This window comes from Dipodomys ordii, unplaced genomic scaffold, assembly GCF_000151885.1.
Source record: "Dipodomys ordii isolate 6190 unplaced genomic scaffold, Dord_2.0 Scaffold10, whole genome shotgun sequence".
NCBI lineage: Eukaryota > Metazoa > Chordata > Mammalia > Rodentia > Heteromyidae > Dipodomys > Dipodomys ordii.
In genome coordinates, this window is record NW_012267226.1 from 19,562,245 (window position 1) to 19,579,145 (window position 16,901).

The 16,901-nt window shown below is 44.0% G+C and overlaps 1 protein-coding gene across 9 annotated transcripts in view; it reads left to right on the forward strand.

Moving 5' to 3' along the window:
- Positions 1-3,993: 3,993 nt before the first annotated feature.
- Positions 3,994-16,901, forward strand: part of Cep164 (centrosomal protein 164kDa) — a 62,022-nt gene continuing 49,114 nt past the window's right edge. For 8 of the 9 annotated variants that reach the window (XM_013009867.1, XM_013009873.1, XM_013009870.1 and 5 more), the window contains exons 1-3: positions 3,995-4,096; positions 8,389-8,491; positions 10,844-10,955. In XM_013009867.1, coding sequence (XP_012865321.1) covers positions 8,410-8,491; positions 10,844-10,955 — 194 coding nt within the window. In that variant the 5' untranslated portion in view covers positions 3,995-4,096; positions 8,389-8,409. Of the gene's footprint in view, positions 4,097-8,388; positions 8,492-10,843; positions 10,956-16,901 lie in introns of all 9 variants that reach the window. The other variant, XM_013009868.1, reaches the window with a different exon arrangement.

A 16,901-nucleotide genomic window follows, 5' to 3' on the forward strand; every position in this document is an offset into this window, starting at 1 on the left:
GTGGCTTACACCAGCAATCCCAGCTACTAAAAGGTAAAATATGAGGATAATGATTCAAAACCAGCCCAGTCAAGAAAATCTGTGAGACTCTTATTTCCAGTTAACCACCAAAAAAGCCAGAAATGAGGATGTAGTCAAGGTTAAGTGTTAGAGTGCTAGCCTTGGGTAAAAATCTAAGGGACAGCATCCAGGCCCTGAGTTCAAGCCCTAGTACCACACACACACACACACACACACACACACACACACACACACACAATGCTAAGGTTATTCTCGCTGATTTGGGCTTAGGAAAAGGAAGGTCATTATCACCACTGTTATTCCATAGGGTTTAGATTAGTCTGGCCAAGTTAATACAGTAAGCAAATAGAACAAGTGGTATAAATATTGGAAAGCAAAAGGATCATTATTTGCAGATTATATGATATGAAAGAAAAATCCTAGCAATGATGTGATTAGACTTCAGCTAAACAAACATAAGGGACTAAGGGATGGCTCAGAGGTAGAGCATTTGCTGTGCATATTCAAGGCCCTGGGTTCAATCTGTAGCATGCAGCTCGTGTGTGTGTGTGTGTGTGTGTGTGTGTGATATGTTACAGTGAGGTCTAGGAAGGTCTTCCAAAGGGAGGATGCCTCTACCTAGCCCTTGGGTATGGATTGGGGGTGATGTTGCAAAGAAGAATGTTAGGGCACATTGAGATAGAGACCAAGAAATTCATTAGTGAAGTAGAGCAAAGGAAATAATGGCCCACCCCAGACACATGCACATCTGGGATTTACAACACACCACAGACCATTCTAAGTGCTTTACATGGAGTACTTCATTGTTTCCTACATCTTGAAGTCATATTCTTATTATCCTATTTTGCAAATGAGGAAATGAGACATCCCAGGAAGGTTAAGAAATGAGCCTGTGGGTTTCCACTTACTGAGTGGAAGAGCCAGAATTGGACTACTAATGTGTTGTGGTACTTCTGATTCGATGGAAGTTCCAAATATTTAAGTAGTCCAGTCTGCGTGTTTCCTGAGTTTCATTAAAAAGCCTTAATAGAAGAAGATTTATGATGAGTGAGAATTCCTCTCTTCACTACTGATTTGGTATGTGTCATTTTTCTTATGTTCCCCCAAAGACTTACTTTCTTAATTGTATGTTTGTCTGAGAGCCCTTGATAAATGGGCTTTCACATTTCTAAGTATGAACCTATGGGGGGAACCTGTTAAAATGTGACTTGCTCATCACTGTGGATAACTCCATAGATCTCACAGCATCCTGTAGTTTATTACCTAGGAACCCATGTTAAGGACAAATGTCATGGTTATTTTTTACTCAGGTCTCATTGTGTATCCTAGGTCCTTGACAATATTCCTGCATTAGACTTCTGAGTTTCTGAGATTAATGGTCTGGACCATCATTCCTGACAAAAGTTAAGCTTTTCTTTCTTTTTTTTTTTTTTCCCTTGCTGTTGGCCATGGGAATGAACTGAGGGCCTGGGTGTTGTCCCTGAGCTTTTGTGCTCAAGGCTAGTGCTCCTCCACTCTTTTTTTTTGCCAGTCCTGGGGCTTGAACTGAGGGCCTGGGCACTGTCCCTGAGCTCCTTTTTGCTCAAACCTACACTCTACCACTTGAGCCACAGCACCACTTCTGGCTTTTTCTGCTTATGTGGTGCTGAGGAATCGAACCCAGGGCCTTGTGCATGCGAGACAAGCACTCTACTACTGAGCCACCTTCCCAGCCCACAAATGGTGTTTTTTTAATAAGTTTTTTTTTATTGTGAAAATACCATACAGAGGGGTTACAGTTACATGAGCAAAGTAATAGTACATTTCTTATCAAGCATTATTGCCTCCTCCTCTGTTTTTCCCCTACCATCCCTGCCCTCCCATCTCCATGACTATCCCTTCCCCCACCCACCCCCCATGGTGTTTTGAAGTCCCTGATTTATAAGGTCTGTAGTGGATGATCTGGTGTACTTCCCAGAATGGTTCCTTTGGCTCCTTAGTAAGACTACTTATTTATTATTATTATTATTATTATTATCATTTTGGTCGGTTGTGGGGCTTGAGTTCTGGGCTTGGGCGCTGTCCCTGCACTCTTCAGCTTAAGGCGAGCACTCTACTGCTTAAGCCACAGTGCCACTTCTGGTTTTCTAGTGTTTTATTGGAGATAAAAGTCTCACGGACTTTCCTGCCCCAGTTGGCTTTGAACCACTATCTTCAGATCTCAGCTTCCTGAGTGGCTAGGATTACAGGCATGAGCCAGCGGCGCCCGGCTTATTGTTTTTATAAAGATGATATACAGAGGTTACAGTTATATAAGTCAGGTAAAGAGTACATGTCTTTTTTGGACAATGACACCCCTTCCCTTGCTATCTCTCAGTTTTTCCTTCCTGTCCACACCTACAAGTTGTGTAGTTCATATTCAACATAGTGTCTAGTAAATTTCTTTGTTTATTTAGGTGGTTTGAACTCAGGGCCTTAGTGAGACTTTTAAGGAGTGAGGACAGGAAGGAGGACCAATTAAAATAATCTGGAAAAGAATCAACTGCAGTGGGATTAGAGGAAACACAGGTTGAACTATGGCAAAAAAGTTTGAAATTAAAAAAACATATCCCTAGATGGGCACTGGTGACTCATACCTGTAATCCTGGTTACTCAGTAGACTGAAATCTAAAGATGATCACAGTTTGATGCCAGCCCAGACAGAAATGTCTGTAAGACTCATCTCTAATTAGCCAGAAAAAAGCTGTAAGTGGAACTAGGTAGAGAGTTAGACTTGAGTGAAAAAATCAAAGGGACAGTGCCTAGGCCATGAGTTCAAGTCCTACATGTCCTGGCTATCGGATACTTGGCCTTATTGCCTCCTCTTCAACTAGCAATGAGACATCTCCACTTTTCTGTTTCTATTTTCCTATTCGCAGAGTATCTGAAGCTGTCCTTGCTCCATTTATTATGGAGACTGGCCACACAGGAGAGAAAAGTTTTTTTCCCCCCATATAAGCAAAACAGAAGCTCTTTGGAATTATATTACTATGAGTCCTTCTGCTAGACAGGATATGTGGCGGGTTGTCCATACATTATGTCATTTTTTTCTTCTGTTATAGACTCTAAAATAAATGACAGTTCCTATTGTCCCCATCTTGCAGATATACAAACTAAGCCCTGTGTTCTGGTGAATAGATGGGTAATAGAAACTTGTCCTCTTAATTCTTTTTTTTTTTTTTCTCCAGTCCTGGGGCATGAATTCAGGGCTTGGGTGCTGTCCCTGAGCCTCTTTGTGCTAAAGGCTAGCACTCTACCACTTGAGCCTCAGTGCCTCTTTTGGCTTTTTTAAGTAGTTTATTGGAGATAAGAGTTTCACAGGCACTTTTCTGCACAGGCTGGTTTTGAACTGCGATCCTCAGATCTCAGCCCCCTGAGTAGCTAGGATTAGCTGCGTGAGCACCTGGGCCCAGCTTAGTTCTCTTAATTCATCCTGGTCAGTTCATTGATATATCAGAGCACAGGTAACCCATTTCTTGTATTTTATTTGAGGGCTAGAGTAGAGGATGCAGTAGGTGTGGGGGAGTATTGAGACCCTTATATTCACATTTCTTTGGTTTAATAAAAGTCCAGTAAATGGGTTGATTTTTGTTAAACACTGTTATTTACTAGATAGTAATTGGATACTAACGATACTTCTGAGAGTTATGATCAATAGATACTATTATGAGTAGTCCTTCCCTGAACTGGAAGACATTCCCACATCTAAAATACAGAACTCCATTTAACTCCTAGTGGAGACTATACCTATCAACTATCTTGAACTACAACTCCCATCGTGCAACGGGAAAACGTGCCTCATTTCTGGATAATTTGACGGGACCTAAAACCAATCCGCTACCAGAGCTCTCAGCCAGCTACCTATTGGCTCCGGTTAGGGGCGGGACTCTCCGTTGCTAGGCTAGCATCCTTCCGGAAGTGGTTGTTGGTCGCCACAGGGCAACACCCCGGCGTCCCTGGAAGCCAGGGGAGCCGGGGTGGTGCCGGGGAGGCGGCGTAGATTTATCTCTGGGATCCTCTCCAGGAGGGGGACCGGTGAGGAGCCCCTGGGGCAGAGGTGAGGTGGCGTGGCGTGGTGTGGCGGGGAAAGGAGGCACTCGGGTGTGCCCGCGGAGGGGTTTGCACGAGTGTGGGCGGGAACTGGGGAAGACGGGAGGGAGCGGCGGCGGGCCGGGCCGGGCCGGGCGCGAGGCCGGGCGGCGGGCCAGCGGGCAGGAGGGCTCGCGGCGGCGCCCATCGGCTCGTCCTGCCCCCGAGTCAGGGAGCGAGGCCCGGCCTGTGGCCTTGCCGGAGACCTTCTCTTGTGCGTGGGGCGCCGTGTGTGTGTGTGTGTGTGTGTGTGTGTGTGTGTGTGTGTGGCGGGTGGGGTGCGGGGTGGGGGTCGGGGGTCCTCCTCTCCTCGTCGTCGGCCCGTCCCGGGCTAGCCCAGCCTGATGCCATTGCCTGCCAGCTGGGGCAGTTGAAAAGTTTGTTTCTTGTTCTTTCGCCGTTTTCTTTGCACTGATTGAAGAATCTGTCTCCCCTTCTGTAACCGTTTTCTTCACCCGCCTTCCGCGACTTGAGTCTCTTCTGCTTTCCTAGACTTTTGCAGCCACCCCCCCCTCCTCGCCCCAGTCACCGTCTCTTCAGTCCAAGTCTCCCCAACCAGACTGAGTTTAGAGCTGCCTCGTGATCATCACCCCCAACCTCTCTGGTCTCACGGATCTGTTCGTCCTTCTCTGTTTCTCAAGTATTTTACTCCATCTCCTGGATGTTTGGATTGACCGGAAATGGATGGGTGCAGTTTAGTGACCTTCCCCAGCAGCTCTTAAAGCCCCTGATGGGCACAGTCCAGGCAAGTAGCAAGTACACCCCATGAGGTGTCACCTGAACTGTTAGTGACTGCTACCTGCAGTACAGTGTTGAGGCCACATCTTTGTGACATGATTGGCTGGCATGTCCCTCTCAGTCCTAAGTGTGGAGGGAAATTTTCTCACGTGTTATTTGTCATAATTACCTAAGGTCTGCCTTCTGTGTGTGTGTGTGTGTGTGTGTGTGTGTGTGAGTGTGTGTGTGTGTGAGTGTGTGTGTGTGTGTGTGTAAGTGTGTGTGTTGCTATTAGCTGGTATTCCACCACTTGAACTACCACTCCAGTTCTTGGTTAATTGGAGATGGGAATCTTTTGTATGTTTCTTCCTGGACTGACTTCCAACCATGATCCTCAGATCTCAGCCTGTTGAGTAGCTAGGATTACAGGTATGAGCCACTAACATCTGACTCGTCTCACACTTCTGCCCTCTCGATTACAACTTTAGTCCAAGTTGCTACCAGCTCTTACCTAGACTATCTCCTTCCAGCTGGCCTCCTTTCTACTTTGTAATCCCAATGGTTGCTAGAATTCTTTCAACTTCTACATCTACACTACATGCTCATTCTTAGTTTTTTTTTTTGTTTTTTTTTTTTGGTCGTCGTGGGGCCTGAACTCTGGTCCTGGGCTCTGTCTCTCAGCTCTTCAGCTCAAGGCTACTGCTCTGCCACTTTAGCCACAGCACCACTTCCTGCTTAAGTGGTGCTGAGGAATTGAACCCAGGGCCTCATGCATGCAAGGCAAGCACTCTACCACTGAGCCACCTTCCTAGCCCTGACTCAGGCTCATTTCTTCCAATGCTTGTACTCTCTCTCTTAATTGTGCTGGTACCAGAACTTAAACTCAGCTTTTCTTGCTTACGCTGGCACTTTGCTACTTGAGCCACACCTTGAATTTTGGCTTTTTGCTAGTTAACTGGAGATAAAAAAAATCTCTTGGATTTTTCCCATGGTCTAGATTTTGTTTCTCAGATCTCAGCCTCTTGAGTAGACAAGATTACAGATGTGAGCCATTTTTAAAGATCCGCTTATCTGGCACTGGTCAAGCAATCCTCACTAGATGGTAGCTCAGGAGAGTGATGACAGAATCTGTGTTTAGTCATTGCTACATTGTCAGTGCCTGGAAATAAACTTGACAGATGCATAGCAGATAATAAATAGTTCAACAAGCTAGTGGTCTCTACTAGCCACACTCCTCTTTCCTGCAACTTCTTGCTCTTCTCAGAAACCAGGAAAGAAAGTGTTCACCATCTTTTAATTTCTTTTTCTGGTAGATTTGTTTGAATTTTGGATAATCCACAAATCCAGCGTTTCTAGATTCATCCTGGCCTTTAATAGTTAAATATGGATAGTTACACATATAGTTAATTAGGCCTTAGGCCATAAGGACGAACACTATACCTGACCCTTGCTTTCCAGGTGGGAAGTGTCTAGGGATAGGTGATACTTCTCACATGTAGACTTTTCTCACATTCTGTGGCATAGGTAATACAGTGCTTTGTGTAGAGTGTTTGATTGCCCTAGTGTTGGGTCACTATCCAGTTCTCTTTGTCCTTGGGCACCTTTCTTGTCTTTCTCTCCTTAAGAGGATTAAAGGTTCAGGTGGCTCCTTAAGCTATGAGGTACCTCACTTACTGCCCAGGTTCCTGGTTCATTTCTGTTATGCTTTTTTTTTTTTTTTTTTAAATCATGGGTCCTGAACTCTGGGCCTGGAAACTGCCCCTAAGCTCCTTTGCTCAAGGCTAGTGCTCTACTGCTTTGAGCGACAGCACCACTTCCCATTTTCTGGTGGATAATTGGAGATAAGAGTCCATTTTCCTGCCGTGCTGTCTTTGAACCTCTGACATCTCAGCCTCCTGAGTAGCTAGGATTACAGGCGTGAGCCACCACTGCCTGGCTAATACTGGAGTTTTTAACACAAGGTCTCATGTTGCTAGATAAGTGCTCTACCACTGAAGATATGCATCTATCCTTTTTGCTTTAGTTATTTGTCAGATAGAGTCTTTCATTCCCTCTCCCCCTGCTCCCTTTCCCCCTTCATGCCTGGACCACATATATGACCTCCTGTATATGATTCTAGCACATATATAGAATTGTACCAGTGGTCACTTAGAAATCTAGTACCACCCCCTCCCTAGAACTAGAAACCTTGGATTCAAGAAGGACTCTTCAGGCTACTATAGCAGTGTCATATGAAGGGTAACTTAAAAAACAGAAATCCTAGTTCCTGTATTTTTCGTGTTAACACTTGGCAGAGAAAGAAAGTTCTGATTGCTCAACAACGTGTGTGTGTGTGTGTGTGTGTGTGTGTGTGTGGTCATGTGTGTGTGTGTGTGTGTGTGTGTGTGGTCAGTCCTGGAGCCTGAACTCAGGAGCTGGGCGCTGTCCCTGAACTCTTTTTGCACAAGGCTAGCACTCTACCACTTGAGCCACGGCACCACTTCTGGCTTTTCCTGGATATGTGGTACTGAGGAATCGAATCCAGGGCTTCATGCATGCTAGGCAAGCACTCTACCACTAAGCTACATTCCCAGGCCGCTCAGCAACTTCTTATAAGAACACTAATCCTATCCACTGAGGGTCCACCTTGATGACTTCATTTAATTAACTTCCTCCCAATGACCCTCCCTCTAATAATGTCACATTGCAAAACAGGGCTTCAGTATTTGGAGGGACACCACCATTGAGACTTCTTTCTTGTCTTCCCTACATCCTAGCCCTGTGTCCATGGTGTCTCTCCCTTCTCCATTCTTGCTGCCTCTGTCCTAGTTCAAGCCTCATCATTTTTCACTTAGATGGCAGCATTTTCAAGTGGTTTTCCTAAGAAAACGAGCTTCTCATTTCTCCAGTCTAGCCATAGCAGTCCTATCAGAGTTCCTGGCCTGACAGATCGACTGTCCCTCTTCCTCCCTCCCTCCCCCCTAAGCCCTAGTGTCTCTGCTTTGCTACAGGGCAGGGACAGGCTCTTTAACAACAGTGTGCAGGCTCCCCATGCCAGTCCCTGCCATGTCTACTGTTAATCCACGTGCCACAAGTGGAGCTGCTAGAAGCTCCCTGCCTAGGATGCCTTCCCCATCCTACCTCGGGAGTTTGGTACTCTTTATCAGTACATCCTGGAGCAGGAACCTTTTTCCCTTCTGCCTTCTCCAGGTGTAAATGCTTTCTCCCCTGGATGGCAGGCTCCCCAGGCAGTGGTGGGTGTGATGGTGTGACTGCACTCCGGGTTGTTGATAAATGGGGTTCTGGTGTCTTGGTACCTCTGGGGTTTTCCACTTGGGGTTCTATGCTCTTAATTTTTTTCCTCCTGTCTAGGGGGTCATATTTCTGGGAGGGACATCTTGGGGAACTTTCCTAATATGGAGCCCATAAGGCTTGAGTTCCCAACCCCACTATCTTTGTGCATGCAGAGAGTCTCTGGCCATGCTGGCTTGCTGGGGCTAGTCTGATCTAGGTGCTCTGTGACCTAGCTCACTGTTTTTCTCTTTGGTGGGATCTATGTTTTAGGTATCCAAGCCCAGACCAGTCATGGCCGGACGACCCATCTGCATAGGAGACCAGCTGGTTTTGGAGGAAGATTATGACGAGACCTACATTCCCAGTGAGCAAGGTGAGAGACTTGTGCAGTGCTTTGAGGGCAGGTATTATGTCTGGTACATGCACCGGGCTGTTCAGTATATTCCAAGTTAGTCCATGGGGCCTAAGTTGCCACATTAACTGTTTTGGTAAATAAAATTATATTGGAAAACAGCCATACTTGCTTCTGTGTTATCTGTGGCTGCCTTCATGCTTTGATGTTGTGGTGGTGGTAACAGAATGACCTCCATAGCCTATGATATTTACTGTCTTCCCCTTCACAGAGAACATTTGTTCCTGAGTTGGATCATTAGTTTTAAATGAAAACACATAGGGGATTTTTGTGAAATACAATGTGTCCTGAAGCCAGGGCAACTGTTTTCTTTTTGGTGGTACCAGGATTTGAACTAAGAGCTTCATGCTTTCTGAACAGGTGGTCTACCACTTGAACCCCAGCCTCAGCCCTTTTATGCTTTAGATATTTTTCAGATAGGGTCTTGTGTTTTTACCCAGGACAGGATTGGGCCAAGATGTGCCTATCTATACCCCACTGAGTAGGCACTACAGGTGCATGCTACCATGTCTTTGGGTTATTTGTTTTTTTTTTTTTTTTTGGGTCCAGTCGTGGGGCCTGAACTCTGGGCCTGAGTGCTGTCCCTCAGCTCTTCAGCTCAAGGCTAGCACTCTACCACTTGAGCCACAGCAACACTTCCGGCTTTTTTCTTTTTGCTTATGTGGTGCTGAGGAATCGAACCCAGGGCCTCAGGCATGCAAGGCAAGCGCTCTACCACTGAGCCAACTTCCCAGCCCTGGGTTATTTGTTTTGAATGAGGGTCTAAATAACCTTTTTCCTGGGGCTGATCTCAAACCAAGATCCTCTTGATCTTTTTTTTTTTTTGGTCGGTCGTGGGGCTTGAACTCTGGGCCTGGGCGCTGTCCCTCAGCTCTTCAGCTCAAGGCGAGCGCTCTACCGCTTGAGCTACAGCGCCACTTCCGGTTTTCTGGTGGTTTATTGGAGATAGGAGTTTCACGGTCTCTCTTGCCCGGGCTGGCTTTGAACCGCGATCCTCAGATCTCAGCCTCCTGAGTAGCTAGGATTACAGGCGTGAGCCACCAGCGCCCGGCGATCCTCTTGATCTTTGACTCCCAAGTAGCTGAGATTTACAGAAGTGAACAATCATGACCATTCCCTAACCCAGTTTCTTAAGAACTGAGTTTTTTTTTTTTTTTTTTTTGCCAGTCCTGGGGATTGAACTGAGCTTCTTTTGCTCAAGGCACTCTGTCATTTGAGCCACAGCACCACTTCTGGCTGGCTTTTTCTGTTTATTGGTACTAAGGAATCAAATCTAGGGCTTTATGCATACTAGTCAAGCACTCTACCACTAAACCACATTCCCAGCCCAAGAACTGAGTTTTTTTTTTTTTTTAAAGCAGTGTCATGATTATGGCTATTTATTTAGTATTACTATGTGTCAGTCTCTGTTTTGTATTTGTATAGACTTTATTACCTTATAACCCTCATAAACACCTCTGTGAGTCAGGATTATTACTGTTATTATCCCTGTGTTTCTTTTCTTTCTTTCTTCCTTTTTTTTTTTTTTTTTTTTTAAAGACAGTCTAACTAGATAGCTCAGGATTGCCTTGAACTTTCTTTTTTTTTTATTTTGTTGGTCGTGGGGCTTGAACTCTGGGCCTGGGCACTGTCCCTCAGCTCCTCAGCTCAAGGCGAGTGCTCTACCATTTGAGCTACAGCGCCACTTCCGGTTTTCTGGTGGTTTATTGGAGATAGGAGTCTCACAGTCTTTCCTGCCCAGGCTGGCTTTGAACTGTGATCCTCAGATCTCAGCCTCCTGAGTAGCTAGGATTACAGGCGTGAGCCACCAGTGCCCGACTGCCTTGAACTTTCTATCTTTTTGCCTCAACTTTCTAAGTGCTGTAGTTGTTTGGGGGACAAAGGCTTTTGCAAATCTTAGGAGGGCTTATCTCCTTTTGGTAAAATGCCCTCATCCTGGATGGTTTGCCTGTGGCTTTGGGCTCTTCCTGAGGCCTCAGGCACCATGAAGCTTTGGTTTCTTTTTTCTTTCTTTCTTTTTTTTTTGCCTTTGTTAGACTTGGCTTCAGATTGTATTCTTGGGAGTATGGAGATAACATGACATAATTCATGTGTGCCCTTTATAAATGAGGATGTAGGAAAACGTATGCCTTATATATGCCTATGTATTGCTTATATTTTCTTCAGTAAGACATACTTTTCTTACTGAACAAAATTTGAAACATAAAAGCAAGGTTGGTAAAGGATTGATTGTGATTTTTTTCTTCTTTCCATCCCCTTTCTTACCCTTTTATGTCTTTTACCTTTTTACCCCTTTGCCTCTCCTCTTTGCAGAAATTCTTGAATTTGCCCGAGAGATTGGTATCGATCCCGTCAAGGAACCAGAACTGATGTGGCTGGCTCGAGAGGGCATCGTGGCCCCGTTGCCTGTGGAGTGGAAACCATGGTGAGTGATAGTGAGCGTGGCTTCTCTCACCTGCTAGAGGCAGAGGGGCTTGACCCTGGAGATCACCTTTAACAAGGCTGGCCAGCATGATCAGAGACGGCATGGTGTCATTTCTCTGCCAGGAGACCTGAGGCAGGCTGGCTTGCTGGTCCCTGTTCTGGAGTCCAGCACTTACCCTTGGAACACAGAGCTGCTGCTCTGGCTCAGTCCTCTGGCACCAGTGTCTGGTGCTGAGGAGGGCAAGAGTCATTGATATTCCTGCACTCTGCGCCGCCTTCCCATGTCCAAGGTGGACACTGGTGCCAGAGGGGTTTGTAGTGAGTCTGTGCAGACTGGCAGATGGTTTCTGTCTCCCTTGGCAACCATGGATTTCTACAACCTATTCCTAATAGCATCATATTCATGGATTTTTTTTTTTTTTTTGTATTTTCGAGTGCTTTGGGTTCAGGTTCTCTCAGGAAAGCAGAGGTTCCTGGTGAGGTGCTGCGGTGGTTGTGCTCAGACTCCTTCCATGTTGTGGGTGAAGACCGCACCCTCTCCCGTTTAACACCACACTTTATGCCGCCTGTTGCTCTGCTTTCTCTTCACCACCTCATCCTCACCTCATGCTCAGTGTTTGCTCCAAATTATCTCCCTAAAATCAAGAGCCATAAGCTTACTTTTGATCCTTCAGTGTGCTTTCTGTGGTTGCCATATGCTTGTCTTCTGGAGCTTTAGGGATCGCCTCTCAGACTGAGGAGGTACAGTTTGATGCACAAGGTGAAGTCATCCTTTTCTTACCTGAACTATTTAACCTGATGGCTGTACTTCAAAGTAACTGTGATCGTCACTTCCCTCTTCTTAGCTGCAGGATTCTCATCCTTTGAGCTTTTCTTTACTGGTGGCTCCTGCTTCTCTAGAGCTTTTTCATGGCCTTGCCTGCTGTGGACCCTCTCCAATTTCACATCTTTCGTGTGGGTGATCTGGCAGCACTTCACACTGTATTGCAAGTGCTCAGGACTGGTGGTGGTGTTTTTAGGGTAAACTTAAAAGGTACTAGGGAGCTGTCATTGGTTACGGGACAGCTGTGTGACAGGCTTTGTGCCAGTTGCCTCCAGGTACCTGCCATGGTGGCTAACACGCCCTTGTCCTGTAGGAAGAGCATGAATTATTTAAAAAATTTTAAATAGGATTTTATTGTTATTATTAAAGTGTTATACGGAGGCGTTACTACTTCATAAGTCAGGTAATGAGTACATTTCATTTTCGGACAATGTCACCTTTTTTATTTCTAATTTTTATTGTTAAAAATAATAGAAAAAACTTAAGAGCTTGCCTGTACATGTTATCTTCCACCCTGGTCTCTTTACCAAGGGTCATTACTGTTAGTTGGTAAATTCCTTTCAGACCTGTTACATGTTAAGTGTTAAATGCTATATTATAGGCACTATTCTTCTATGTCAGTAGATGCAGTAGGACGTAAGACCACTTCATTCCTGTTTTAATTGTTTAGACAAGGTTTTTAAAAAAATTAATTTATTTGGTGCTAGGGATTGAACTCAGGAAAGGCAAGACACTCTACCACTTGTGCACACCACCAGCCCTAGGCAGGGTCTTGCTCTATAGCCAAGGTTAGCTTAGGACTCAGAATCCTTCTGCCTCAGTTTCCCAAAGTGCTGGGATTATAGGCATGAACCACTATGTCTTACTCTACCTTATTTTTTCCTGCGTTGGTACTGGGGCTTGAACTCAGGACCTTGTGATTTTGCTTGACTTGTTGGCTCACAACTGGCATTTTATTATTTGAGCTATACCTCTAGTCTAGCATTTTTCTGGTTTTGGAGGTAAGCATCTTGAGGGCTTTTTGCTCAGGCTGCCCTGGAATCACAGTTCTAAGATCCTGGCCTCCTGAGTAGCTAGTATTATAGTTACGAGCCACTGGTGCCCAGCTTGCTTTGATTTTTTTTTTTTTTTTCCGTATGTGGATCTTGAACTCTGCACCTGGGCACTATCCCTGAGTTCTTCAGCTCAAGGTGAGTGCTCTACCACTTGAGCTTTGCTTTGATTTTAAGATGATCTTGCTATGTAGTCCAGTCTGACCTCAAACTACAATCCAATTGCTTAAACCTCCTGATTACTGGGATTACAGATGTGTACACCATCCCCAGGTTAACTGTTCCATTGAAGGAGATTTAGGTATTTTCAAGACAAACCACATTTATGAGGGTCTATTTTTGGATTCTCTGTTCTCTTCTATTGATCTGTTTATTTTTATACAAGTACATTCTGTCTATATTTGTATTTATATCTTATTTTGTGTTGGTACTGGGGCTTGGACTCAGGGCCGAGATACTGTCCCTTAGTTTTTTTGCCACACCTGGCTTTTCTGTTGGTTAATTGGAGATAAGAGTCTAACAGGTTTTCCTGCCTGGGCTGGCTTTGAACTCGATTCTCACATCTCAATCTCCTGAGTACCTAGGACTACAGGCATGAGCCACTAGTGCCTGGCTCACATACTGTCTTGGTTATTGTAGCTTTTTAATAAATCTTGAAATCATTTAGGGTAAATCCTCCCATTATCATTTTCTTTTTTAAAATTTATTTATTTATTTTTGGGTCTGGTCATAGGGCCTGAACTCTGGGCCTGGGTGCTGTCCCTCAGCTCTTCAGCTCAAGGCTAGCACTCTACCACTTGAGCCACAGTGTCACTTTTGGCTTTTTTTCTTTTTGCTTATGTGCTGCTGAGGAATCAAACCCAGGGCCTCATGCATGCAAGGCAAGCACTCTACCACTGAGCCACCTTCCCAGTCCCTCCCATTATCATTTTCAAAGTCAGATTCTAGGTGCTTTGTATTTCCGCATCAATTTTAGAATTGTTGATTTCTGTTAGGATTTTGATTGGAATTGCACATAAGTGAATTGGGGGAGAATTGACATCTTAATATTGAATCTTTAAATCAATTAACATGATCTATTTTCCATTTAGATTTTCCTTATTATTTCTAAGAAATACTTTATAGTTTTTGTGTACATGTCTCATTATCTTCTCAGATTTATCCCTATATAGTTCATATTTTGGATGCTTCTATAAGTGATATATTTTCAATTTCCAATTGTTTTCTTGCTTTTATGCAGAGGTAAAATTGTTTTTTGGTATATTGATCTTGCTCAACTCAATTATGTCAAGTCTAATAGCCTTTCTTTTCTTTTTTTTCCTATAAGGTTTGCTAGAGATGGTAATGTCTTCTGGGAATAGAGACATTTTTACTGCTTCCTTACTAATCTGGTTACCTTTTTTTCCTATTTCTTTCCTTAATGTCTTGGCTGGAGCCTTTGGTATTATTTATAAATACAAATGCCAACAGCATATCTTTGCCTTGTTCCTGCTCTAAGAGAGAAAGCATGCAGTCTTTTCTTGCTAAATAGCTATTAGCTATAGGGTTTTTGCAAATGACCTTTGTCAGGTGAAGTTTTCTTCTCTTCCAAGCTTGCTGAGAGTTTAAAGCAGGAATGGTTGTTAGATTTTCACAATATTTTTTTCTGCATCTGTTAGGATCATAGGAATTTTTTTCCCTTTTTCTGGTCTGTTCATATAAGTTGTACTGATTGATGTTCTTAGGTTAAACTAATTATATTCTTAGTATCAACTCTATTTCTTCGTGATATATTATCCTTTTTATGTTTTATGGGATTTCATTTTCTAAAATTCTGTTAAATATTATTGCCTCTATGTCCAGGGGGCAAATTGGCCTACAGTATCATTTTTCTAATAATGTTTTCTTCTTGTTTCAATATAATATTGGCTTCATGGAATGATTTGTGAATTCCTGCTTTTGTTTTCTGGACAAGCGTGTGTAAGATTGCTATTTTTTCCTTCTGTATTTGATAGAGTTTACCAATGCAGTCATCTGGGCCCCAAGGTTTTCTTTGTGGGAAAAATTCTAACTACAAATACTTTCTTTAATGGACACAGGATTCAGGCCATCATCTCTTCTCCCCTCCTCTTTTCCTCTCATCTTCTCCCTCCTTCCCTTTTCCTTTCATTACTTTTCAAATAGGGTCTCTTGTTTATGCCTGGTTTGACCTGGATCACTATCCTCCTATTATGCTTTTTCCTGGGATGATAGGCATATGCCATATCACCCAGCTTTTTATAGGCTGAGATGGGAGTCTCCATAACTTTTTTTCCTTGAACCTTGATTCTCCTGATCTTTCCCTCTCATTTAGCTAGGATTAAAGGCATGGACCACCAAGGCCTGTACTTGCTAGGTAAGCACTCCACAACTGTAGCTACCTCCTAAGTCCTGGTCCCTATTTCCCAGAGGTTCCACCATCTCTTAGCCATCACCACACTGGGGACCAAACTTCCAATGCATATTTCTTGAGGGACAACCACTTCTATCACATAACTCTTTAATAATTTTCCTTTCTAATTTTTTTCTCATTTTTCCCATTTATTTGAATTAAGATTCAGAATGTTAGATTCATAGGGAGCCTGAATGGGATTGTATTGGATTTGTACATTGATTTGACAGTTATTGGCATTTTGTCAGATTTGAGTCTTCCAGTCCTGGGATTTGAACTGAGGGCATGGGAACTGTCCCTGAGCTTTTTCACTCAAGGCTAGTTCTCTACCACTTGAGCAACAGCTCCATTTTTGTCTTTTTTGGTGGTTAGTTAAAGATAAATGTCTCACAGACTTTCCTGCCCAGACTGGCTTTGAAACCATGATCCTCAGATCTCAGCCTTTTGAGTAGCTAGGATTACAGGAATGAGCCACTGATGCTCTTTTTTTTTTTTTTGTCTCTTTTCTTTTTAACTGTGAAGCATTGTAAAGATTTTACACAGTTTGGATTTATTCCTGCGTGTTTTATCTTCAATTTTGATGTTATGAATGGATTCCTTTTCCTGTTAGCTGTCCTAGCGGAGATGGGGTGGAGTTATTGGGGGTGGGATGAGTGGTTTACTTCGTTGCCGCACAAGTTCTCCTGCATTATTTCTCTTTCCCAGTAGTGTGGCTTGTCACTTCTTATGAGATTAGAATCTTTTGCAAAAAGACAAACAAAAAAAGCTTTTACAATGCACTTTTCTTCAGATTGTTAAGATCTATCTATGTATCTATGTATATTTTTTTGTGCTATTACCGGGACTTGAACTCTGGGCCTGGGCACTGTCTCTTAGCTTTTTTGCTTAAGGATGGCACTCTGCCAATTGAGCCACAGTTCCACTTCAACTTTTTAGTGGTCAGTTGGAGATGAGAGTCTCAAGGACTTTCCTGGCTAGGCTGGCTTTGAACTGTGATCCTCAATCTCAGCATCCTGAGTAGCTAGGATTATAGGCATGAGCTGCTGACACCCAGGTAGTTACTTATTCTTAATCAATGATACCTTCAATTTTGTGTTAGTCCTTTTACCTGCTTCCATCGAATCCTTACATACTCCTTTTCCACATCTTCTCTCTCTGTCTCTCTCTCTCTGTCTCTCTGGTCAGTTGTAAGGCCTGAACTCTGCGCCTGGGCGCTGTCCCCGAGTTCTTCAGCTAAAGGTGAGTGCTCTATCAGTTGAGCCCCAGTGCCACTTCCAGTTTTCTGGTAGTTAAATGGGGATAAGAGTCTCATGGCCTTTCCTTCCCTGGCTTTGAATTGCGATCCTCAGATCTTAGCCTCCTGAGTAGCTAGGATTACAGGCGTGAGCCACCAGTGCCCTGCTGCTGCTGCTGCTGCTCTGTTGCTGCTGCTTCTTCCTCTTCTTCTTCTTCTTCTTCCCCCCCCCTCCTCCTCCTCTTCCTTCTCCTCCTCCTCCTTTTCCACTTCTTCTTCTCCAATTCTAAGTAGTTTGGGGCCTGAGCAGGGACTAACTTCTTTTTAATTTTTATTTTTTGTGAACATACTGTACAGAGGGGTTACAATTACATGGGCAAGATAATGAGTACATTTCTTATCAAGCATTGCAGCCTCCTCCTTTGTTT